Genomic DNA, 27049 nt, shown 5'->3' with positions numbered 1-27049 from the left:
TTCACACAGGGCCATGTAGCTTTGGATTTTTTTCTTCCTCATTAATAAAACCCTTCATTTAAAAACTGCATTTTGTGTTTACTTGTGTTATCTTTGACTAATGTTTAAATTTGTTTGATGATCTGAAACATTTAAGTGTGGAAAACATGCAAAAAAGTAAGAAATCAGGAAGGGGGCAAACACTTTTTCACACCACTGTATATTAATATTGATAGTATATGTATGTGCCAATAATCATGTGTATAATAACAGTAGAAAATTTGACTAATGATAACAGCAGTAGCAGGAGGCATCAGGCAGGACCAGGGCAGCAGCACAACCACACACATCACACTATCCAGGCACCGCTGCGATATAAGTTAACCTATGGACATATGGTCTGGTGACACACATTGTTGGCATGCTGGACTGCCAGGCCTGTACAGTTGTGTGGGAAACACAATGGATATTGTAGGGCCTTGATGCACAGATTGCTGTATGACAGTATAGCAGTTACTATTATTATTAGTATTATTATCATTATTATTTTTGTTATTATAAGATTACTTTTTAGACATTTCTGCCTTATTGACAGTGACAGAGATAGACAGGAAAGACAGGGGCGAGAAAGGGGATGACATGCCGCAAAGGGCCATGGTGAACTCAGGCTCAGGCCACTGCGATACAAGCTCAGCCTCAACTCTACTTGATGAGCTACTGGGGCACCTGGGAGTTACATATTTTGGTAGAGGTAGTTGTTCTTGTTGTTAAATGGTAGGAGCAGCAGCATCGGTAACAGTAGAAGTTTTACTTTGTAAAATTTTGGTACATTTGAAAAACGGAAAGTTAGAATATGGAATATTAGACGATGATCAGCTATTGCCACACTCACAGAGGTCTTTCAGGGTTCAGCCTCAGAAGCCTGCTTTCTTTTCATTTGATTTCACCCATCATGTCTGTTTCCTCTCTCCGCTGAGCCCCCTGCTCTACACCCAGGATGTCAAACACATGTTATCTCACTGCCCGGGCTCCCCTCGGCCTTGGAGAGACACAAAAGGCTTCTCTGCCATTATCAGCAGCCCTTGTGGCCTACCTCAACCCACTTTCTCCCCACCAACCCCTTCCCCAGCATGACACACTAAATTACTGTCTCCACCTCATCTGCTCCCTGAGCACTAAATTGTTGTCAGCAAGCCATTTCCCCCACACCTCCATGCACTTACACTAGCTCAGTGTATGTGTGTGTGTGAGATGAGGGCTTCTGTTCTCAAACACAGTATAGCACAGCACAACGATATCAATCATGTCTCCAGTCTGTTTACAAGCATTTTTGCCTGTTTTTGCTTGATTCTGTCTTGCAGCAGAAGTGATAGCTGCCTCTGTAGTTAAAGCTCAGTTTTTTGTGTTAGTCACAGCAATCCACATTCATGTTTACACAGAAACAAATGCATATATTGTTAAAGACATCTATGTGTTTGGGAAGGCACAGCTTTGTTTGTCATTGAGGATTAGTGGTTGCTGTCTTTATTTTTGCTGACATCATGTAGAGCTTTATTCCTATCTTTATCAAAGAGCATGATCTTTCAATTTGAGAGCAAGGTTTATTGGTTTCGTGTTCAGGTTTTGTAAGGCTTTTCCTCAAAACCTTGCCCTTGCATTTAAATAGCCCCTGCTTGCACTAAGATTTGCTCTGTATGCTGTATGCTTGCTCTCGGATGTGTTGGTGCTACGGATTTCCTGCACTCCAGCTTCTGCCCTTCTCCTCGCACTCAAGCTGCCTCTGTGCACTCTTGAATCACCTGCTTTCAGATCTCATCTCTGCTCTGCTCTCTGATTTTTTGTGCTACAAGACTCCTATTTATCTTCCCAAACAAGAGACAAACACAGGCACACAGTAATGGTTTAAGATAGTTACAGACACCCTACATGGAGAGGGCTTATGGAAATCCCTGGTTTTGCTTAAAAACTTTTGATATGTGGTTATTTATCAGAATGTTTATTTCTGTTGTAATTATCATTGGTGGCACTGTTAGCATGACCATCTATGTAATTTCAGGCTGCTATCCCTGCCCTGGCCCCAGCCTAAATCCAATAGCTCTGGGAAGCCGCTGGCTAGCCTACGCTGAGAACAAGGTAGGCAACTCTCTCTCTCTCTCACACACACACACACACACACACACACACACACACACACACACACACACACACACACACACTACTCATCATCGTCATCTACTACAGAAGTGCCTTATCAGAAAAGCAACATATTCACAATCCCAAAAATGCATTTGATCTGCGTCTTTAATCTGTCTGGATAAACAACTCATTCCGAGAAGGGTCCAGAATTTTAAAATCAAAAGAAACATATGAGTTGTCTGTTCCCTTCTGTGTAATGGGATTGTTAAGTACTTAAAAACCCCCAAAATGTCCTATTGCGGACTCTGCAATACATTTAATGCATCATAGTGTTTTAGTGCTGGACCACTTAAGTAATTGACAGATGGGGCCACTGTTTGTGTGACTGCCTAAGGATTTCCAGAAATGACAAAATCTATTTTTTTGAAGAGTAATACTGGGACAGAGCCATTAAAGTGATATTGTATTTGAAATTAAATCAGTACAGATTGGCTGTTGGGTTGTCTAATGTTTCTTTCAAAGCAAAACCAATTTCCTCCAAAGAGCGAAGAGGGGAGGCTGTAGGATGTCTTGAAATCTGAGTTGATTTCCCCAATGTTTTTCTCTTCATACATTTCCTGTAGACTCACACTGTACATCTTGTATTTATCTGTAAATCTTTATGCTCATGCAGTTGATCAGATGTCACCAATCTCGCGGGGGAGCTTGCGGTGACAATGCACAGTCCTATACAGCTACAGTGATAAATGCTGCCAAAGTAAGTGAGAATACATGGACACATTTACCTGTTTTTCATGAACTGCTACATCACTGCACAACCTGTGTAAATTACAGTTCATTCATTTTATCACAGCTGAGCACTCATCTACCACAGTACTATATTTAATACTGTATTTCATTTTATATATTATATTTTATTCTTTTAGTTTAACTTCTGCATGGTTTTGTGTTGATGTCTTAGATACTCATTTTTACTTGTGTGATTTTCTTTTTGTACATAATGTATGAACATTTTTAGCAGACGAATTTTGGTTGCCAAAAACTGCTTTATTAGAAATGTTGTGCTGATGACAAATAAAACCCTTGAACTGCTATGTGTTCCTAACGCTTGTTCTTATAAAAGTTGGTATTTTTACTGGATATCAAAGCAAATAGAAATTTGGAAAAAATATGCTGAGATTGAATGCAGCACACCTCTTAATATGACACAAAGTTTTAATACTGCAGTTTTCAGCTAAAAGAACCTACACTGCTTTATATTGATTATCATCTTCACTGAAGTGTATCCTCAATCATAGCTCCCTACAGAAGTACTGACTAAACTTGTTTCATTTTATCTTTGAATGTTTGAAAAACACACATGCACAAACAGGACCGATACATGCACAAAGTGGAGAGATGTCAGAGTGAGGGGGCTGCCTTGGTCAGGTGCCCCAAGCTGTTCAGGGGTTCGGTGCCTTGCTCAAGGGTACCTCAGCAGTGCCCAGGAGGTGAACTGGCACCTCTCCTGCCACCAGTTCACACTCCATAATTTTGGTCCGGACGGGGACTCGAAACAGGCGACCCTCCGGTTCCCAGCCCAAGTCCCTAAGGACTGAGCTACTGCCGCCCCCTTTGCTCTGTCTTAAGCCTTTATTCAGATAGAACAGCACATAATACAGTATATCCAGCTCTGCCCACACCATCTGTAAATGTGCTGACAATGGATCCACCTGGCCCGCCTGGCTGACTGGGGCTGAGCTCATGAGACACTTCATCAACCTGCCTATCTGTTTTTCCCACTGTAATCTGTTTCTCTCCAATGGACTTACTTCACTCATCTCCACAGGGTAGTGACACTAATGCCTCATTTCCACTGCTTGGCTTGACTCTGTTTGCTTGGAACTGTTCTTTAATGGTTTCCCATTGGCAATAGTACCTGGCACTTCTTTTGGTATCACTTCGGTTGAGGTTCCAAGTGATAATAAATGGTGGCGTTCAAACACTGCAAAACACTGATAGATCAGAGAGAACAGTCACTGAAGTCATCACTTGTGCAACACAGGACATCCTCTACAGACCTGTAGGTCTTTAAGAGAAAAGCTTGCATCAGTGGCGACTGCAATTTTTTTATTCAGTCTGCCTAGATTAAACAAAGTGGCAGCCTGCAAAACCACACCATGGTCAGTTGATGAAGTACAGACATCCCTCTGTTTGGTTGCTGATGAAAGGATCCAGCAAGAGAACACACTGTTTGTGATGCGTTAAAGTTGCCTGATATCAGACACAATTATAACAGGATACACGTCTCCATCTTCAGTCTGTCATTGTGTCCACTTTAACTGATTTTGGTGGAGGAGGGGAATTCGATTTTCCCCAACCAATCACTAGAGACCAAGGTAGCCGCCTGAATCTAACGTCATTTTAAGTCCACACTGATGCATAGCCATAACATACCTGTTTTGTCAGGGTTTTAAATGTAGTAAAACAAACTTCGATGTTGGGTGATACTGAGAAGCCTCAATAACAGCAGCTTTCTTGTCTGTAGCACTCACCATTGTTGTTATTACTCCTCATGTTTCCCGCACACCACTTAACAACGCTAAATAACAGCTCGTCAATGGCGTTAGTCCCACCCGTGGAGCTGACTGGCTAATCGTTTGTTTTCTCATTGTTCGTTTTTTATTTCAACTGAGAAACCGCTATTTCAGGTCACCATGTCAGACTGATGAGTCAACTTTGTAAAGTGCAGGTATTCCAAGGTGTGGATACCAACAATGATCAGGTTAAAATCCCACTTACACTGAGGGGGTACTGTCTGCAGTGGAAAATGAAATTGAGAAAAGTACTTGGTACCAAAAGTGAGTCGAGCCGTACCATGTCTTCAGACATGGTACCTAGCGTTTCCACCACAAACGGTACCTTTAAATGTGGGCGGGGTTGTTATCACTCACTGATCCGTACTGCACTCACTATATTTCATCATTAACGGTGACACAGATGGAAGCCTGCACCTCGAGAGAATGAGGCTGCACGCCAAAATTTTCAAAAACAAGATAAAACAGGCTGCAGTGAGGGTCTCTCCATCCATCCATCCATCCATCCATCCATCCATCCATTTTCATCCGCTTATCCGGGGCCGGGTCGCGGGGGCAGCAGGCCAGACATCCCTCTCCCCAGCAACACTTTCCAGCTCCTCCTGGGGGACCCCAAGGTGTTCCCAGGCCAGACGAGATATGTAATCCCTCCAGTGTGTTCTGGGTCTGCCCCGGGGCCTCCTACCAGTGGTATGTGCCCCGGAACACCTCCAGCGGGAGGCGCCCAGGAGGCATCCTGATCAGATGTCCGAGTCACCTCAACTGACCCCTTTTGACGTGAAGGAGCAGTGGCTCTACTCCGAGCTCCCTCCGGATGTCCGAGCTCCTCACCCTATCTCTTAAGGCTGAGCCCAGCCACCCCACGGAGAAAACTCATTTCTACCGCTTGTATCCGCGATCTCATTCTTTCGGTCACTACCCAGAGTTCATGGCCATAGGTGAGGGTTGGGACGTAGATGGACCAGTAAATTGAAAGCTTTGCTTTCTGGCTCAGCTCCCTCTTCACCACAACGGACCAGCGCAGCGCCCGCATCACTGCAGAAGCCGCACAGACCCGCAGATCCATCTCACGCTCCATTCTACCCTCACTCGTGAACAAGACCCCAAGATACTTGAACTCCCCTCACTCGTGAACAAGACCCCAAGATACTTGAACTCCCTCGCTCGAGGCAGTAACTCTCCCCCAAGTTTCCAACAGAGGACCATGGCCTCAGACTTGGAGGTGCTGACTCTCATCCCAACTGCTTCACACTCGGCTGCAAAACGCTCCAGTGCATGCTGGATGTCACGGTGTAATGGAGCCAACAGAACCACATCATCTGCAAAAAGCAGGGATTCAATTCTGAGGTCCCCAAACTGGACCCCTTCCTCCCCCCGGCTGCGCCTCGAGATCCTGTCCATGAAGATCACAAACAGGATTGGTGACAAGGGGCAACCTTGGCGGAGGCCAACACCCACCGAGAACGTGGTCGACTTCACACCGAGTATGCAGACACAGCTCTCACTTTGGTCATACAGGGACCTAATGGCTCGTAGCAGCGAGCCTGGAACCCCATACTCCCGTAGTACCCCCCACAAGACCCCCTGAGGAACACGGTCGTAAGCCTTCTCCAGGTCCACAAAGCACATGTAGACTGGATAGGCAAACTCCCACGCCCCTACAGCAGCCTTGCAAGGGTAAAGAGCTGGTCCACTGTTCCACAACCAGGGCGGAATCTGCATTGCTCCTCCTGAATCTGAGGTTCGACAATCAGTCAGAGCCTCCTTTCCAGCACCCTGGAGTAAACTTTACCCGGGAGGCTGAGCAGTGTGATACCCCGATAGTTGGAGCACACCCTCAGGTGGTCCCCATCTTCAAAAGAGGGTCCCTCTCCATGGGATATTCCAAAATAGGGAGTTTGTACATTTAGTCCTTTTCAGGCAAGCTTGGGGGTTAAGTTCTCTGTAGCCTGCAGGAACGGCGCTCCAAGATGCTTTTTTTTTTCTCAGAGTGAGGATTAGAATATATGCAGTTCACATATCGTGGTTGAAAGTAATACATATAAAGAAGATCCACTCATTACTAAAAGTGTATGTCATATACAGAGTTGGGTAAGGATTACTTTAAAAGTAATCAAAGTACTTTACTACGTTACTTTTTTTTAAAGTAACCAGTTACTTTACTGTGTTACTCCCTGAGTAAAGTAACTCAAGTACTTCCAATGTTACTCCCTGAGAAAAATAACCCAAGCACTTTTAAAGTACTTTTGAGTATTCTACATTTCCTATTGGGCAATGGACCACAATTGTCTCCAAAGTTATGGACAACTTGCCCTTCACTGATATCCAATTCTCCCATCACAGCCGTCACTTTGACCAGTAGAAACACAGAACAATCTGCTGCCATAGACAACTGTATGACAACAACACCCTAGCCTTTTTAATATTTCCTCTAGGGATATTACTACACAGAGTAAAACGGGAAATGATAGTGTGAAACAGCAGAGGCACTTTATCAAACCGATGAGTACTGTCATTAGCATCAAGCTAGCAAACAATGTTACATCCTCACGGTCGGACATAAAGTAATAACATTAACAAATAGTGGTGGTGCTTTTACTCACCACAACTGCAGAGGCTACCAGCTTCATGTGAAACAGACTACATTATAGACGGTCCGTTATTTATTAATCCCTCTGTATCTTTATATTTTTTACTTTTTATCCACTCCTGTTGTCTTTATAAAGTTAGCACATCGCGTCGTCATTTCAAACTCAACACTTGCTGAATTTCTTTCACATTAAAAGCCCCTTATAACCTTGGCTGAGAGAATCCCTCCATTTTCTAAATAGGTTTTTATTCTGAAACATTTGTAGGAACTTGGTTGTGGAGGATATAGTAGCTTGAATGTTTGTGTACGGTACTTCAAATGAAGCTCCTGCCATCTGCTGATGCTTTTAGGTGACTACAACAACATTTCGGCTGGCACATGAACAGACACAGTGATTCAAATAATAGTAAAAGTAATAAAAATAAGATAAGAGTAACCGGATGACATCACACACGTCGTGAAAGACGACCGGGGATAATTGGTGAGTACTATCGTGTAGTGTGTCATGTCTGTCGGCCAAGTCACGGCACGGTTTTTTGACTCCACAATCGTGTAATGTGACATAGTGACTTTCAGAACGGGCAGAAAAGTCGTGTAGTGTGTACCAGGCATAATGCAAGTCCTGAGTGTGACCTGTCTATCAGCGAGTCCTCCTCCACCTTTTTAGACTCCACCGTAGACAATGGCAGCATTTCTTCTACCACGTAGGGAGCCACAAGCTTCATGGCTTCTTTCGGACTGATAGGTTTAATGTTATCTTCGTTATTAGAACCAAAAGACAGCCGTTGCTGTTTCGGAGCTGAAGGACCAGCGTTCTAAAAGTAACGGAAGTAACTGATGGCTTGTTTGAAAATGTACTCAAGTATTTGATTACTCAAGCGCGTTAGGTTACTCGTTACTGCAAAAAGTAATCAAAGTACTCTAACACGTTACTTTGTAACGCGTTATGCCCAACTCTGGTCATATAAAAACTAAAGCAATGGTCAAAGTTGTCAAATGGAATATTTAAGGTGAGTTGAGTGATTGACGTCATCACCTCATGCATTGATAATTACAAGTTAAGGTTCCACCTTAAAAGTTGCTGGCAGTTGGCCCAGTGAATTAAGTTATTTTTTATCCAACTCCAGCTGCTGCAAGAGGCAGCATAACATTCTTTAATTTTATAGTTACAGTCAACTAATAAAACTCTCCACGGCATAAACAGTGGTTACAAAAGCCTCAAAACAAGCCACAACTCGGCCATCAGCAAGAGTGACCTTCCACTATTGACCAATCAACAGACTGCAGTGTTCACAGCTCCACCTTAAAGTACCAGATCTGTGTACTTGGTACCCCAACAAAAGGGGTACCAAAAATGGGAATGGTTCGGAACGGTTCCATTGGTACCATCCCCAACTTTTTGCAGTGGAAACAGAAAAAAAGGTACTGAACTGAGCTGTACTGCACTGCTTGGTGGAAACGGGGCAGTTAACAGCTGCCTTTAATACCAGATGAAATTAATTCCTGGTCTGATTGAGCTGCTTGCCAACACCAACCTAACCAAGTAGCTCCTCGTATGGTTCTGGTTCTGGTCTGGTCCCAGAGGAAGGACTAATTGATTTACATAGCAAAGCAAGTGTATCCCTTCCCCTGTGCTTAATGAGTGCAAACAGCTAGTGTGAGAGTCGACTCATTAACAGACTAATGGAAGTATACTTCAAAATGAGCACTTTGTCACTAACAGGTTAGCAGCATTGTAAGCAGTGGACAATGGCAGGGGGTATTGATATGCAGACAGGCAGTCTGCTTGCCCCCCTCCTCATTTAGGACTATATATCTCAATATGGATGACAAGGTATCTCCTTCTGGCTTGTGGCGCGACAAGCTGGCTCTTAGTGCTGACATCCAGAGACAGAAACAAAAAGGCGGGTTAGCATTAAAGTTTTATGGCTTTTGTTTAAAAGATAAAAGAGAGAGTGCAGCAGTTCTGGTGAACTGAACTCCCTGTTCCAAAGTTGCTCTCTTATTTTAAAATATTTGTGTCCCATCAATCCTGTTTCTCATCACTCCAGGTTGTGTGACAGAGAAAGACCTTTCCCATGAATTAAGTTGTTGGTTTTTTAGATGGCGACATAAGGCTGTAGATGTGTGAGGCTGAGTGTGTTTTTGTCAGCCAACAGACAAGATCTGCCTCCAGACAGCCACCCCACCCCCCACCGGCAGATCAATAGCTCCTGTTTGGACTACCACTAAGAACTCCACAACTGCAGTGATTAGAAAACACATTAGTGTTGATCAATTAGAAGCCAAACGCCTCACTTAATAATTGATGGCCCTTCTGGCATTTTACACACACACACACACACACACACACACACACACACACACACACACACACACACACACACACACAGGCATACAAACTCATACACAGGCAGCAGACAGATAGCATGCCTGGCCAAGTGGCAAAGAGAGACAGTGGGTGATCCTCAGACCCAAAGAAACGCAAGGCGCCACACTGTATTGACAGGGCCGCCTAGTCTGAATGCCTGATTAGGCTCTCCGGGGCCCCTTTGGCGCTTACACACACAGACACAGAGTCACACGCATTGGACTCCATTAGACAAAGACAGTGTAGTAGGTGAGATAGACTCCACTTAAGCAGCACTATCCATTTCCCCCAACTGAGCCACAGAGGTGTGTTTGAGCCAGACACCCTGGCTGGGTCTTAAGCGGACACAGAGGAGCCACACACAAACACACACACAAACACACACACACACACACGCGCGCACATGCAGCTGCAATGGTTTCTACCTAAGTGCACTACAAAATAAAGTGTATTACATATCTTCAAAACGTATTGGGAATATAGATTATCAGGTGGCAGATTTATAAGCATTAATATAAGCACTATTTTCTTTGTTTTTGCAGACATTAAAGACAGGCCTGACAATGGTGGGTAAAGTTGTTACCCAGTTGGCAGGCACACTACCAGCAGGCACTCCTGACGAGGAGGGCACACCTCACAGTGCGAGCCGCCGCAGCCCCCACAATCCCGGTGTGGTCACCATCATTGACACACACAGTGTTGGAGAAGGACAGGTCAGTTCTACTGTTCAGCGCTTGCTTGGTTTTGTTAATGATTTAATAATGCTGGTTTTGTATCCTGTCATTGTCTTTGTAAAATTGTCATGGACACTCTTTATGGACATTACTGGAAACCTATTAGACTTTTCCTTATTTTGTGTAATAGATTTAATATTACAGTGTTGGATCTTCATATTTAATGTGGCCAAAGTTTCAAATAATGAGGTAAAAAACCTCAGGCATCAGAACATTTTGAATACTCTGTTTCTAAAAATTTTTCTACTTTCAAGACAAGGTGACGTCAGCTCATGACGTATTTCTTTATATAATCCAATCTGATGATCTACAATAAAATAGGGGTGCTGTTTGAAGAATTAGAGTGTTTTGATTGTGTATGAATTTACAAACAGCACATTAACTGCACATTAACTGCTCTTGGTGCTCTGTTGCTCCATTTCATCAGAGAACCCATAGTATGCCCTGCCTCTCTGAGAGTGCGATGAATAACTGAAAGATATATTCAGGATGTGCTCTGGCTCTCAGAGTGACTATTTACGAATGCATCCATCGTCATCTGCTCCAGTCCCACTACTGCTTCAGCATTTACACTACCGCTCAAAAAATTGGGATCACTTGGAAATGTTCTTGTTTTCCTTAGAAACACACATGAAATTAGTCTGAATAGGAAATATAGCAAATGAACAGGACAGGACATGCTGACATTGTCAGAATTAGAAATAATGGTTGTGGAACTGACCTCTGTTCCACAACCAGGACGGAATCTGTATTGCTCCTCCTGAATCTGAGGTTCGACAATCGGTCGGAGCCTCCTTTCCAGCACCCTGGAGTAAACTTTACCCGGGAGGCTGGGCAGTGTGATACCCTGATAGTTGGAGCACACCCTCCGATCCCCTTTTGTGAAGACGGGGATCACCACCCCACTCTGCAGGCACCGTACCCGACCTCCATGCGACACTGAAAAGGCGTGTCAGCCAAGACAGCCCAACAGTGCCCAGAGCCTTCAGCATCTCAGGGCGAATCTCATCCACACCCAGCGCCTTGCCACTGGGGAGCTTTTTAACTACCTCAGCGACCTCCACCAGGGATATGGGCGAGAGTCTTCAGGCTCTGCCTCATTCTCAGTGGACATGATGGCCGGTTTCAGGAGGTTCTCAAAGTGCTCCTTCCACCGCCTGACAATGTCCCCATTTCGGGTCAGCAGTTCTCCCTCTCTGCTGAGCACAGCCTGAGACAAGCCCTGCTTAACTGTCTGCCAGAACTTCCTTGAGGCCAACCGAAAGTCCTTCTCCATAGCCTCCCTGAACTCCTCCCACACCACAGCTGCAGCCCTTCTGGCCAACTGGTACCTGTCTGCTGCTTCAGGAGACCCCTGGGCCAGCCAGACCCAAAAAGCCTCCTTCTTCAGCCTGACGGCCTCCCTCACCGCTGATGTCCACCAGCGAGTTCTTTGGTTGCCGCCCCGACAGGCACCGACAACCTTCTGACCACAGCTCCTAGCAGCCACCTCCACAATGGAGGCTTTGAACATGGCCCACTCAGACTCCATGTCCCCAACCTCCCCCGGCATGCACAAGAAATTCTCCTGGAGGTGAGAGTTGAAGACCCGACGGACAGGGTCCTCTGCCAGACGTTCCCAGTTCACCCTCACTACACGTTTGGGTTTACCAGGTCTGTCCGGCAGCCTCCCCCGCCATCTGATCCAACTCACCACCAGGTGGTGATCAGTTGACAGCTCTGCTCCTCTCTTCACCCGAGTGTCCAAGACACACGGCCGCAGATCTGCTGATACGACCACAAAGTCGATCATTGATGTAAGGATCAAATGAGGGCAAAAATGTTTCTTTGTTTTTTCACCTTGGCAAATAAAATGTACCTGCATCTTTTGAGAAAAAAAAAAGCGTCTTCTGATGACATTCTGGATTCTTACTGGGCAACATCAAATGAGACGATGCATACATCACCAGTGGTGGGTTTGATTCGAGCCTGGCATGACCCGCTTGGACGGGCTATAACGACAGTTTGACACCAATCTATCACCGGTCAACTCCTTACAGCTCGCGTGCACACACACAGACACACAAACACAACAGAGTGAAGTCAGACAACAGCAGAGAGGCCGCAGTGCATATGAAGGGAATATAACTTCAAGATCACTCTAGTTAATGACAACTACGCTTGTTAACTTAAGTAAGTGTGATAAAACCTCTGCCAGCCAAGCCAATACTTTATTAATACATGTGGTCAGCATGTGGAAAGCAATATTTCAACCCGCTCTGCCGTTGAAATAATTCACCACTATTATGATGTACGATCGCGGTCGACACAAGCACATCACGCTCGCGAGGCTAGCAGCAAAGTGTTAAAGACAAACTAAATGAAAGCTGTCTGTATGTAGGCTAACACTTTATCTGAAGATGTAGCTGAGACAGCCGACCTGCAGACAGTGAGTGTCCTCAGTAGAGGAGGGACAGATAGCAGGATGAATGACTGATAGTGATGTTTGTCTTCATGCTGAGATAATGTGACTTTCTTCACTCAGTATTGTGATGTCAGGAGGAATATTTATATTTCAGTGAGATATTATTGGGTTTTAAATAGTGACTTTGTTGTTGTAAACATGACTGTTGCTGCCATGGACTGTATAAAACGGTATCCTGTGTAAATGACCTATAAGGAAAATGTCAGGGGTGAGGTGTGTGCTGGTAGAGAGATAGTGCGTGTGTAATTAGATACTGTTCATGTCACTTATTATGCTTCTGTGCATTGATAGCTCTTTTTTAGTCTGTTTCTGCATTATGTTGAGGAGGGCCACGCCTGTACATATATATAAATATATATATATGTATGTAAAAAAAAAAAAGGTGGATCAGTTGCCTGCTGCTAAAAATGTGGCCCATCGACATTATCTGGTTTTGAAATGCGGCCCAGTTGAAATAGTAATTGAATAGCCCTGCTGTAGTTTGTTTGTTAGCTATCTAACAACACATCAAAAATATCATGTACACTCTATTGTACTTTTTTTTTTTTTTTTTAGTACTATTAAATAAATCACATTATTACTTATTATACTAATTATTATTACTTGAGCTTGTTTTATTTATTCATTTCACAGATAATTATACATCCTTAGTCCTTAAATTAAATTAATTATGGACATGGACTTAAAATCATTATTTTATTTTATGGCCTTGCTGCCCTGGCTTTTGGCCTCTGTGCCCTCAAAAAATTGACAACACGAAAGGCCAAGTGGCCTTGCCCCTAAAATGATGAAATTCCAGGCCTGCAACCAACAGAAAATAAAATAAAAGGCAAGACAAAATTTCACCACTTTTAAAAGGATTGCGCATTTAAATGTGGTGCTAAAGTTCACACTGAGCCAATAGAGCACCGTACCAAAAGGAAAGGCCACTTGTATTTTAAGTCTCTTTGCTTGTCTTTTTTTTAAATTGGTTTGTGGTTATTGGCTGTCGGGCTAAAACTGACATCTCTAATACAGACATACATAAATTCTTAGAAATGGCTATATGGTCTTACTAATAGTGTATAGCTCGAGCCCTGTCTTACAATTGGTGCTCAGCACTACACAGCGCAGCGCAACTGTCATTGCTAGTTTCAGACTGACACAGTTGTCACTTTCTTGGCCAGCGCTCACGTTTTGTGAGTAGAGTGCCCGTAGGCATGTAGGTCTTAAAATGAGGTGTGGTCAGGCACATTGTTGCTTTAATGTTATTTTGGCAACAGAAAGCAATTGTACCATTGATGAACAAAAACCTTGTCTGAAGTCAAATAGCATGTTATTTTTCTGCTATTCAAAGGGAGCATTATTCATTATTCAGGGCGCCTGTTTCAGTTTTCAAAATTTAGAGTGTACAATTGCTTAGAAGATTATGATTGAAATACATGATGGCCATCAGTTATCTCTCATAAGTTATTTTAATTTCCTGGTTGATACAATTTATTACACAGTTTTGGTGCTAACCTCTCCAGAATTGATAGACATGGTCAGAAATATCTCTAAAATACCACATTAAGACGCAGAGACATTCAGGAGCACCACAGAAAAACCCATGCTGTGATTTGGTTTTAAAAAACATTTGACATTTGAAGATTTCTGTAACATTTAGATTTTTTGGTGACTGGATGGTGCGCACGTTTGTTCTGGGAACTGCTGAGAAACCCCCTTAATATACCCATGAAAGCCAAACATCCTCTTAATGCACAAGGTCTCTGGTTTGTGGTCGTTAAGTTTCACGAGGCTGTAATTATTTTTGAGGTTACTATAGGTCAGTTTATGTAAAATGGTCTACAATGAAGTGGCTACTATGGTGACTAACATCATCACACATGAATAAAACTGGGCTCCTTAAATCCACAGGAGTCTCAGCTTTCCTGTCAGACCAAATATCTGCACTGTTTAGCAACCCCAGTCTGTAGAAATATTCAAATACAATCTAACACATTTATATTATATGCAAAAAACTGTATGTTTTTTGCTCAAAACTGAATGTGACGTTTTCCTTGATATAATTTCACCTAACTGAGGAGCGTTATTTAACCCTCTTTTGGGCAAATTAGATTGACATGGTTGCTACTAGAGTTGAGACTCCGATTCCTTACCGATTCCTTCTTAACAGTCCGATTCCTTACCGATTCCTCTTACCGATTCCTACATTATATTCATTATTCTTGCTATACCAAAACAAGTATATAATAAATACTAGGGCTGTCAAAAGCACCATGAAATTGAGTTCGAATATTTTCGAATTAATTTAGTAGAGTTCAAATAATATTCAAATTTATTTTTTTTTTTTTATTATTATTATTATTTTTTTTTTTTATTATTTTAAAAAAAAACAAAAAAACAAAACACAAATATAAATAAGATGCTTATTGCTGGCGCAATATGAACATGACACTCGGATGAAAACATCCGTTCTGACCGCAATGTTTGGATACTTCAGTGCGCCTGTAGTTTTCCACCACAAGAGTGGATCCTGTTCGGCTCGTAGTGGTGTCTTATTCTGGTAACGTTTCATCTCTTCTTCAAAAAGGGTAGGGGGGGAGACAGCAGGTGCACCACTCTCCCTGTATGTCTCCGCGCAGTGGGTGGTGTTGGCGCAGTGGACTCCTCCGTCCGTGCCTCTCCCTCCGTCTCTCGCCGGAATTCCACTGGATGCGGGTCCATTGCGGAACGGCTGCGCTAGTTATCCACTGTGTGCACAGAAGCAACCAACACACATCTGGTGGAATTTGGGGGTCTGTGTTCCTCTCTGGCCCGGCTTGCGCGCGAGCCATTTCTGCGCGAACGGGATTTGCCGTGATTTACGACGTTATTAATAGTATGAATTATTAATGATATTCAAATTATCAAATTTAGGTTCAAACTTATAAAAAATATGTATATTCGAATATATTTCGAACTTCAATTTTTTTTGACAGCCCTAATAAACACAAATGCAATCATACAAATACAAAAACTTTTTTCTAACTGTTGCACAGTACAATTAGATGAAAATACACATTTGTGTGTGGTGTGTATTTCAGATTTAGAGCTTGTATCATCTCCCTGAGAATATATAACAACAAAAATTTATTCTCTGATTTCTACAGTAACACTATTACCTCAAATTAACCACAGCAATGTAATAAAAAAATACTTATATGCATTCATGCTTGGGCACTGTTATTTACGTGACAACATCTGAACAGAACACACACACACACATTGGCTGTTTGATTCTCCCCTCGCTCCCGTCTCAAACACGGAGGTCTCCCTCTCCGGAGCACCCACGGCGCACGCCCGGCCTGTTAAATAGCCTGTAACCATAACAACTGTGTGACACAAACTCAGTGCTTTAGTAATTAAATAATGTCGGGCTCGGTCTGGTTCAGAGAGAAATATGCGGCCCGTGCCGCTCTCTAATGGAAATACACGTGACATTTTTTTTTTTTTTTACAATCTAGGAACCGTTTGTAGGAGTCGTTACTCCAAATGTGATGGAACCGGTTCCGGAACCGGAACTTTGGACCCGGTTCCAAAAAAGAACCGGATCCGGATCCCAACCCTAGTTGCTATCACGTGATTGGGACGGGATGGGAAAAAAAGTCAACAGGAGTGGGCGGGACTGGGAATTATAATTAGGCGTGTCGCGATATGCGCTAAGTCAGTTAATTGCACCGTAAATTAAAAGCAATTAATAGCCATATTCATGCGCGTTTGTTTTCCTCGTCTCTCCACCAAAGAGACTGGACTACAAGAGTGTTCACTGCCGTGCATCGTCTGGCAGCCAGGTGAGTTGGTTAATTAGCGTAAAGAATGTAGGGAAAGCTCTTGTCATCGAGTGTCTTTGTCTCTCTGGGGGAGGCGGGGCTATGGGCTACACCTACACAAACAGTGCGATCTTCGTGAGGGGGATACGAGGCGGAGAAATAAAAAACAGTTGAGCGTAAGAGAAAGACAGGGAACTTGTTCCTAATCCAAATGCCACGGCCCCTGTGTGGGAGTGTTTTGGATTTAAACCAAATGACAGAGGGAAGCCCAGTAATTTGGACGAGCCGGCATGCTGGGTTTGTTCTAAAAGGATTTCAACAAAAAGAGCGAATACGACCAACTTAACTGCACACCTGAGAATGAGAGACTGAGAGTCTATTTTTTGTACTTATTTATTTAATTCGATATTTTTACGTGTTATTTCGGATATTTAAATTCTCTTTTTTGCATTCCTAGATATTGTTAAATAAATGTTTATTTCTCTTTAAAAGGGTATACTTGCATCAATATGCCTTTATTATCATTATATAAGTTTAAAAAATGGTATAAAAACAGCAAAATTACAACAATACTAAAAATGGTCTTAAAAGCACAATAATACGCAATATTAACACTTATTGCAATAATTTCTGACGCAATTAATCACCCAGCAAAATTTGGTATCGTGACGGGCCTAATCATAATTAAAGCTGCAAGCAGCATTGTTCGGGACCTCGGACCCTCGCTGTCGGCCTCTAGCTCACGTAGAGCCTATTTGTAAGAGACGGAATGTCGATAAAACAAGCAATGTCAATAGAACGCAAGGTCATTTTTGGCAATGAACCCATGACTTGGGAGTAGAACTTTGATGGCTTCTGAAAACCAAACTACTGACGACAGCAATCAATCACTCAATCAATCAATCAGTCAATCAATTTTATTTATAAAGCCCAATATCACAAATCACAATTTGCCTCACAGGGCTTTACAGCATACAACATCCCTCCTTCCTCCTTCCGTCCTTAGGACCCTCACAGCAGATAAGGAAAAACTCCCTTTAACAGGGGAAAAAAACGGTAGAAACCCCAGGAAGAGCAACTGAGAAGGGATCCCTCTTCCAGGACGATAGACGTGCAATAGATGACGTACAGAACAGATCAACATAATACATTAGCGGTAATCTGTATGACACAATGAGACAGAAGGGGAGACAGAGAGAGAGAGAGATGCAGGACACACGATAATGTTAGTAGCTTACAACAACATTAATTAAAGTAATAATATAATTATAATTCTGGCTACTGTGGTACAATATGATAAGTATATATTAATATCTGATAGTATACATATGTGACAATAATCATATTATAATCACATTGAGGTTTGCAAGCCATTGTTGCAAATAAAATAAAATAAATGTTATGTTGATGTAGTGTTGATATGAATGTCTGGAGGCTGTGGCTGTATAGCTACTAAAAAAAGATTGTGTGTCTGTGTGTGTCTGTGTGTGTGTGTGTGTGTGTGTGCATGTGTAATTGTGTAGCTAAAAAATGCAAATTATGAGCTGCAGGTTGCTGCAAGGTTACATTACTGTTTTCTCCAATCTCTCTCTCTTTCTCTCTCTCTCTCTCTCTCTCTCTCTCTCTCTCTCTCTCTCTCTCTCATACATACACCCACGATGAATATTTGATATGTATAATATAATCTGAGTAGAAGTTGGTTAAAAGATTTAAGCAAAAAAAAAAATATAGAGAAAAATATTAATATTTAATATTTTTATGGTTGTTCACTCCATCCCGAAGGGGACAGGTGTGATTTTTTTTTACAAGGGGGCCCACAGGGTTAAAAAGTAAAGGCTTCTTATGAAGGTGGTTTGAGCTTATATTTTGAAACTTGTAGACATAAGCCATGTGACCTAATGACACTTTGACATGTGTGATGATCAAACAACACATCCATATTTATTTGAAATCATGTGACCTAGTGGAAGCGTGATTGATGTATACTGGCTGCTGTGAGGATCTAAGTAACAGCAGGAAGACACAAATATATTCAAGTTAATTTCAGTGGAAAAACTGAGCAGGACTACATGTATTTGATCATGGACTACTGCAGCATAGTTTTAGCTATAGATTTGATTAAAATTCTAAATGAGGCAAAATAGTTTGACCTGGAAATCTTGTATTTACATGTTTTTGCTATCAGGCATTTATTTAGGAAATTGTAGGAATGAGACACATGAGCTGGTCAATTTGGTCAATGTTATCCTGTCAGGTGTGTGTGACAACACACACACACACAAACAGGCTTGTGTCTGTCAGAGTGAGTGTCTGCCTCCCCACTGCACTGGGCTTTGTAACAATGTCCCACCTACAGCCCCCTGTGATTGGTTACACGGCACAAGTGATAGCCAATCAACACTGATGCCTGTGCATGCTTTCACGTCATGTCACATTGAGACACAGAGCTCAGACGGAGCAGGAGAGACTCTGATAAGCCAGCGGTAATTTTGAAGGTAAGGTAACAGAAACCATACAGAAACGAAAGTTGCAATAAAAGTCCTCTATGCTGAAGTTTTAAAGTCACCACCACAACATTATATGATCCATTTCAATGATGACATGCTTGCCCAGAGGCGAAATTTCGACGTAACTGCCTGTTTAATTCACATCAAGCACGATACAATTTTGCAAACAGCCTAAATGATTTAGCTTCTAAAAATGTGTCTGTGTCTGTGTGTGTGTTTGTCTGACTGTGTATATGTGTGTGTCTCTGTGTCTGTGTCTGTCTGTGTGTGTCATACTTCTACTGTTATTATACACATACAGGCTTGTGTCTGTCAGAGTGAAGCCATTGTTATGCTAATTAATGACAGCATGCAGCTAAACAGAGACACAGGGTGGGAGCAAAATGGGTTGAACATTTTCGAACTAGTGCTTCCAGTTTCCAAACCATGGGTCCGATTGTCAATCTGAAAGCATCACCAGATAGATAAACTTGTTCTGAACGCAGACATATATAGCTTTTATGTGTATGGAGTCAAAAATGCGACATTAGTCACAGTTTTAGATGTGTTGCAAAAATGCGACATTAGTCACAGTTTTAGATGTGTTGGCCCTCATTTTTTCTTCTGAAGATCGTCATGAGGCTTTGTGTCCTGCACCTTAGAACGCTTCTAAAATCCAAACCATTCCAGTAATGACAAAGTCCTTCACAAGTAATGTTCACCAGGGGTAGAGCTGTCATGTGTGCAAGTTTGAAGCAGTTATGATAAACGGTGTAGGAGCAAATATTTTTTGAGAGACAGAATTAGTGAAAAACGTCATCTTATATTGAAAGGGCAATAGCGCACTTCCTGTTGGATTTAGGTCAGTGCTTACAGTGCGTGATTTGTAGGTCTTGATGAGATGAACGAGCCAGTTTTGGTTTGGTCTTTCTACGGGATTCCTACCGGTCGCAGCGGGCATTTTAGTGTCACAAAAATCGTCAGGAGGTTTTGTAAGACATCACCTGGAAGACGCCATAAAATCCAAACCATTCGCGTAAAGAAAAAGTTATAAAGAATATCTGATAAGGACGAGTTGATCTGTCATGTGTGCGAGTTTGAAGCTGATATGATAAACGGTGTAGGAGGATTTGTTTTTTTAAGGATTTTGAAGAAAGAGCATGTTTGAGGCGAAATCTTACTTTGAAAGGGCAAATAGCTCACTTCCTGTTGGGTTTAGGTCAGGGGTGCGAGTGCGTTATTTGTAGGTCTTGATGAGACGAACAAGACAGTTTTGGTTTGATCTTTCTACGTCATTCCTACAAGCCGCAGTGGTGATTTTAGTGTGTCTAGGCAGCCCATTTTGGAACTTTCAGGATTAATTACTTCATTTTCTAAAATTTTTCACCAGTCCTTACATGCGTGCCAATTTTGGTGAGTTTTTGAGCAGGTTTAGGGGGTAAACTGAGTTTTTTTCCACATCAATGGCCCCCCCTGTCATGCAGTAGGTGCCCTTTTTTCCATTTCACCCCTGACCTACAAAGATCCTAAGTCCACCACTGACAGAGAGAGACAAGTTGAAGAGCAGGCAGATGGAGGTGGCCTTCAACTCCTCCCTTTCAGTCCCAAACCGTAGGTCCAATCATCAATCTGAAGATACCACAAGAGAGATACACTCGTTCTGAACGCATAGATACAGGCTTCATGTTTGTAAAATAAAAAATGCAATCTTGGACGCACGTTTATGATGTCTAGCTCACAGCTGACACATTTGCTCATGTTACTTCAGAGGCACTAGCTCATTTCCTGTTGGAGTTAGGTTATTGGTGTCAATGAGTGATTTGTAGATCTTGATGAGACAAAGAAGCCAGTTTTGATTTAATCTGTCTACACCATTCATACGGGCCGCAGCAGCCATTTTGGTGTGTCTAGGTGGTGCAAAAATCGGCCGAGGTCCTTAATAACAATAGTCAAGTTTTTATAAAGTAGTTGAAACTAGCTCCACCTCCAGCAGCTACAACAGTAAACCTTCGGCCGAGGTCCCTAATAAACACAGCAAAAACAAGAGGGACTTCGTCCTTCGGCCGAGGTCCCTAATAATAAACGCACCAGAAACAAGAGGGACTTCGGCCGAGGTCCCTAATAAACGCACCAGAAACAAGAGGGTCCTCGCCCTTCAGCTGAGGTCCCTAATAATAAACGTACCAGGAACAAGATGGACTTTGTCCTTCGGCCGAGATCCCTAATAACAATAGTCAAGTTTTTATAAAGTAGTTGAAACTACCTCCACCTCCAGCAGCTACAACAGTAACATGCCGCTCTAACACTGATGCTTCAATATTAATAATCTAATGATGTCATATATAATAATATCAGTCAGAGGAACCAAACACTACTTTTAATGCAATACTTTAACTACATTTTTCTCTCTCAGAACTGGTTCTTATGACGTGTTGTCTGACCACATCAGAAATCAAATGTTTATCATTCTGAACAGCTTCAAGGTGGAGTGAATGTAAAAATAATTAGGCAATAAACATCAAAACACAACATTTGATGTCATATTTGGGTTTATATTCAACTAAGGTAGGCATTGTGTGATCCATGTACTGGAATTTTTTATTTTTTATTTTATTTTATTTTATTTTTTTACTGTAACTGAAACACAACACAGGAGCAGGATGGGACAGGAGTTATTCTTGAGGGATTGGGACAGGACGGGATTTTTTTTTCTTTTTCATGGCATTGAGATGGGATGGGATTATTTTTGTGGAAGTGGGATGGGACAGGACTGAAAACCCACTCCTGTGTCACCCTGTACTGCTACACCCCGGGGCATCGACGGTACTGACTGTTATGCCCTTGAATAGTTCTGCCCTGGCTAAACAAAAGCAATCTACATGCACCAGTTCAAATAAAACATTCTTATTAGTTATGTATAAACATACCTGCTCATTGATTTTTGCCACAGCTCCCGCACTGAATTCCCCGTGAACTACAGAACTCCCACGTTGCTTTGCAAGCTGTCATTCTGATCGAAACTGGCCAATAGAGACACAGTTTACAGCTTTCAGTTTAGGCCCCGCCCACAAGGTTAAACTTTTTACTCGCAAAACGTTTTGACTTGCAAATGAAAAAAAAATGACTCACCAACAAAACTTTAGGATTTGCAAACAAAACTTTAGGATTTGCAAACAAAACTTTGGGATTTGCATTTTTTAATCAATCATTTTTTACTTGCAATAAAACATTTTGTTTTTCATTGCATTATTAATACTTTTGTTCTTAAATCTTTTTTTTTGATTGCAAAACCTACTCTGTTTGATTGAATAATAAAGAAACAAATGTAGCTCCATACTCCCCATCATCATCATCATCAAAACACCCAAAGTGAATGAATATCTTTCGGAAGGATGCTATTTATCCCTTGAGTGGAATTCCACACACTTAGTGAATCTGTGACAAAGAGCATTGAAGCTGTTGACCTAAGTTTATTTACTTTATTAAATTAACACCTTTGACACCTTACCAACACTTAATATTGGTTGTTCTTTTCATTTGTCACCCATCTGTGAGTAGTAGGATGTGTTGTAAGTTAATACTAGTACTATTCAAAAGAATGGACACATATACATTAGTTTATATTATCTGTTGTTCATCTTAGCCCAGTAACAGAATGTTCATTACAGTGAAGCGTAAGGCCCAGCCCTTGAGATTGGCAATGGCTTTAAACTGTATGGCAAAACAGATTAGATTGTTGTGAACATGACAGCCTGCCAGGAAACCCTCAGACTAAATGCTAAGTTGTGCTTTCCTCTGTATTCTGTACTGTATTCCATGTCCCGGGTCCTGTTTTTGTTAAGCAGTTACACATTATATTTTTGCTTCTTGTGTTTTTCTTCCAGCTATCATAAGGTAGCTATTTTCTGTCCTAATGCACACACTTGTTGATTTTTATGCCGATTGGCAACCCTCACTACAAGTGGCGATCCTCACCACGTGCACATCTGCATGACTGGAACAAATCTGCAACTGTCTGTGCATAAAGTATGTCTAAGCCTTAAAACTGGTTTGAGCTCACTCAGTCTTCCCCTTCTGGAACCTGCATATTGGTGAACCAGGTGATCACCATTGTAGAGTATAGAGTGTCAGACACACACACACACACACACACACACACACACACACACACACGATATACAATTTGTTCTTGGCTTTTTTCCTCTCTGGTCTTGTCATGTGTGACCCAGGTAAAGATAACTTTGGCCTCTGCGGCTTGGTGGGAAACAGGAAAATCTCCAAGGTTGGCTTTTTTCTGTGGCTTGGACACACTCAGGTCCATTCTCCTAACTCTGCGCAGCTCTCTGAAAGGTATGACTTAGATTTGCTGCATATTTTAACAGTCAACCTTTTAGCCACAGCCCTGGTAAGAGTCAGCTTTTGGTATAACCTCACATGAAGCTCAAGGTTGAGCATGTGCACCATATATCAAATAAGGTCTTACCATTTAATTTAGCCATTTTTATGGGGAATTTGAGAAGTGAATGAGAAGTGATTTCTAGCCATGTGTATTTTTTACTACACTGAACAAAAATATAAACGTAACACTTTTGTTTTTGCTCCCATTTTTCATGAGCTGAACTCAAAGATCTAAAACATTTTCTATATACACAAAAGACCATTTCTCACAAATATTGTTCACAAATCTGTCTAAATCTGTGTTAGTGAGCACTTCTCCTTTGCCGAGATAATCCATCCCACCTCACAGGTGTGGCATATCAAGATGCTGATTAGACAGCATGAATATTGCACAGGTGTGCCTTAGGCTGGCCACAATAAAAGGCCACTCTGAAATGTGCAGTTTTGCTTTATTGGGGGGGTCTGGGGGGGTCAGAAAACCAGTCAGTATCTGGTGTGACCACCATTTGCCTCACGCAGTGCAACACATCTCCTTCGCATAGAGTTGATCAGGTTGTTGATTGTGGCCTGTGGAATGTTGGTCCACTCCTCTTCAATGGCTGTGCGAAGTTGCTGGATATTGGCAGGAACTGGAACACGCTGTCGTATACGCCGATCCAGAGCATCCCAAACATGCTCAATGGGTGACATGTCCGGTGAGTATGCTGGCCATGCAAGAACTGGGATGTTTTCAGCTTCCAGGAATTGTGTACAGATCCTTGCAACATGGGGCCGTGCATTATCATGCTGCAACATGAGGTGATGGTCGTGGATGAATGGCACAACAATGGGCCTCAGGATCTCGTCACGGTATCTCTGTGCATTCAAAATGCCATCAATAAAATGCACCTGTGTTCGTTGTCCATAACATACGCCTGCCCATACCATAACCCCACCGCCACCATGGGCCACTCGATCCACAACGTTGACATCAGCAAACCGCTCACCCACACGACGCCACACACGCTGTCTGCCATCTGCCCTGAACAGTGAAAACCGGGATTCATCCGTGAAGAGAACACCTCTCCAACGTGCCAGACGCCATCGAATGTGAGCATTTGCCCACTCAAGTCGGTTACGACGACGAACTGCAGTCAGGTCGAGACCCCGATGAGGACGACGAGCATGCAGATGAGCTTCCCTGAGACGGTTTCTGACAGTTTGTGCAGAAATTCTTTGGTTATGCAAACCGATTGTTGCAGCAGCTGTCCGGGTGGCTGGTCTCAGATGATCTTGGAGGTGAATATGCTGGATGTGGAGGTTATGGGCTGGTGTGGTTACACATGGTCTGCGTTTGTGAGGCCAGTTGGATGTACTGCCAAATTGTCTGAAACGCCTTTGGAGACGGCTTATGGTAGAGAAATGAACATTCAATTCATAGGCAACAGCTCTGGTGGACATTCCTGCAGTCAGCATGCCAAACTGTACGCTCCCTCAAAACTTGCGACATCTGTTGCATTGTGCTGTGTGATAAAACTGAACATTTTAGAGTGGCCTTTTATTGTGGCAAGCCTAAGGCACACCTGTGCAATAATCATGCTGTCTAATCAGCATCTTGATATGCCACATCTGTGAGGTGGGATGGATTATCTCGGCAAAGGAGAAGTGCTCACTAACACAGATTTAGACAGATTTGTGAACAATATTTGAGGGAAATGGTCTTTTGTGTATATAGAAAATGTTTTAGATCTTTGAGTTCAGCTCATGAAAAATGGGAGCAAAAACAAAAGTGTTGCGTTTATATTTTTGTTCAGTGTATATTATTTTCTCACCAAAATTGCTAGCGGAGAAGGGGTGGGAAAAATCTTTTAAAAAACCATTATGTTAGTTCATAGTATTTTTTCTGTTATCAATTTTCCTGATAATATAAGAAAATACTCAAAGAAACTCAAATCAGCTGCAGCATCATGAAAGCTTATGCCCATGACTGAAGCACAGTTGTCTGCACAATGTAATGCAGCTACTATCACAGTACACTGATCAGCCAAAACATTAAAACCACTGACAGGTGAAGTTAACAACACTGATCATCTTGTGGTGTGGAGCATGTCAAGTAGCACTCACATGAATGTCAGGAACCAAGGTTTCCCAGCAGAACATTGCACTCTAACGAGATGATCAATATTCACTTCACCCACCGATGGTTTTAATTTTTTTTGGCTGATTGGTGTATCTGTCCTGTATGTGAATGGCTGCTGTCTTATTTCACTGTTTTTTTGGGGGGGGGATGTTATATCCAGGGTCCAGCTTTTTAAATAACTTATTTAAAGTCTTCCTTTCAACACAGAGAGAACATGCAAACTCCACACATAAGGGCTCATGTTGGATTCATGTTAATGTGGACAGCATGCTGTTCACAATCAACCACGTGACTGACTGTTTACACTCCCCATGCAGCGTCCCCCTTCTTCCTCTACGGTCCCAACTCAGAACACCACCACTTTCCACAGCTCCCCCTACAGGCCCCAGCTGTAGCTTCCTTCTCCTGCTGCTCCCTACACCATTCAGCCTGTTAACTCTTAGATCTCACCATCCCCATAACTGCCTCAATTCTGCTAACAAAAGCAACCTGATTAACATAAAATGCAAGGACCCTACTACAAATTTTCCCATTCAGCCCATTACAACTATCAGACCCCCTGGTCCCCAAAACAGAAATGCAAAACAAGTGAAAAAAAAATCTATCACAACCTCTCCCTGCTCCCCCAGTCCTCACAGTCTCTCACACAACAACATCCACTCAACAATAAAGCACTCATCTTAAACGATTTCATAACTGACAATAATCTGGACTTCCTCTGTCTCCCCGAGACCTGGCACAGCCATCTGGGACTATTTCACACTCAACCAAGCCACCCCCACTGGATACACATACATCAATCAACCCCATCTCACTGGATGAGGCGGCGGCGTTGCCTCAATCCACAAAAAGACCCTCAAAATCAACACTATATCCACTCCTTCTGTTCAGTCATTTGAGAACATTGCTCTAAAACTCCACGGCCCCACCCCCCTTGTCATTGCTGTAATCCTCTGCCCCCCCAAACCACCTCAGTCTTTTCTCTCTGACTTTTCAGATTTTGTCACACATCTCTCAGCCATCTCACCTTCAGTTTTACTACTTGGCGACTTCAACTTCCATATTGACAACACTAACTGTAAACAAGCCTCTGATTTTCTGGATCTCCTCGACTGCCTCAACCTCACTCAGAATGTCAACTTCCCCACCCACTCCCGCGGCCACACCCTGGATTTAGTCTGCTCCACAAGTCTCACCATCCAACAACTCTCCAGCATCAACCTCCATATCTCCCACCACCTGGCTATCATCATGGACACATGGACACATGGACATAACCACTACAACAACAACAACACTCTCTCCTCCAGCCTTGATCAATTAGCCCCCATCAAAACCAAAACCGTTTCATTTAGACACTGCCCCCGGTTCACCCCTGAACTGCACCAGCTTGAAAGACTGCACA

At 42.6% G+C, this 27049-nt stretch overlaps 1 protein-coding gene across 7 annotated transcripts in view; it reads left to right on the top strand.

The window, feature by feature from the left end:
* The window catches only part of bcas3 (BCAS3 microtubule associated cell migration factor), a 939536-nt gene that overhangs the window by 150777 nt on the left and 761710 nt on the right, over window positions 1-27049 (top strand). For all 7 annotated transcript variants that reach the window (XM_050055595.1, XM_050055587.1, XM_050055619.1 and 4 more), the window contains exons 10-12: window positions 2036-2112; window positions 2789-2872; window positions 10195-10365. In XM_050055595.1, the coding sequence (XP_049911552.1) occupies window positions 2036-2112; window positions 2789-2872; window positions 10195-10365 (332 nt within the window). The remainder of the gene's footprint in view (window positions 1-2035; window positions 2113-2788; window positions 2873-10194; window positions 10366-27049) is intronic.

The sequence above is a fragment of the Epinephelus moara genome, chromosome 2, assembly GCF_006386435.1.
Source record: "Epinephelus moara isolate mb chromosome 2, YSFRI_EMoa_1.0, whole genome shotgun sequence".
NCBI lineage: Eukaryota > Metazoa > Chordata > Actinopteri > Perciformes > Serranidae > Epinephelus > Epinephelus moara.
This window is presented reverse-complemented; position numbering and strand designations above follow the sequence as displayed.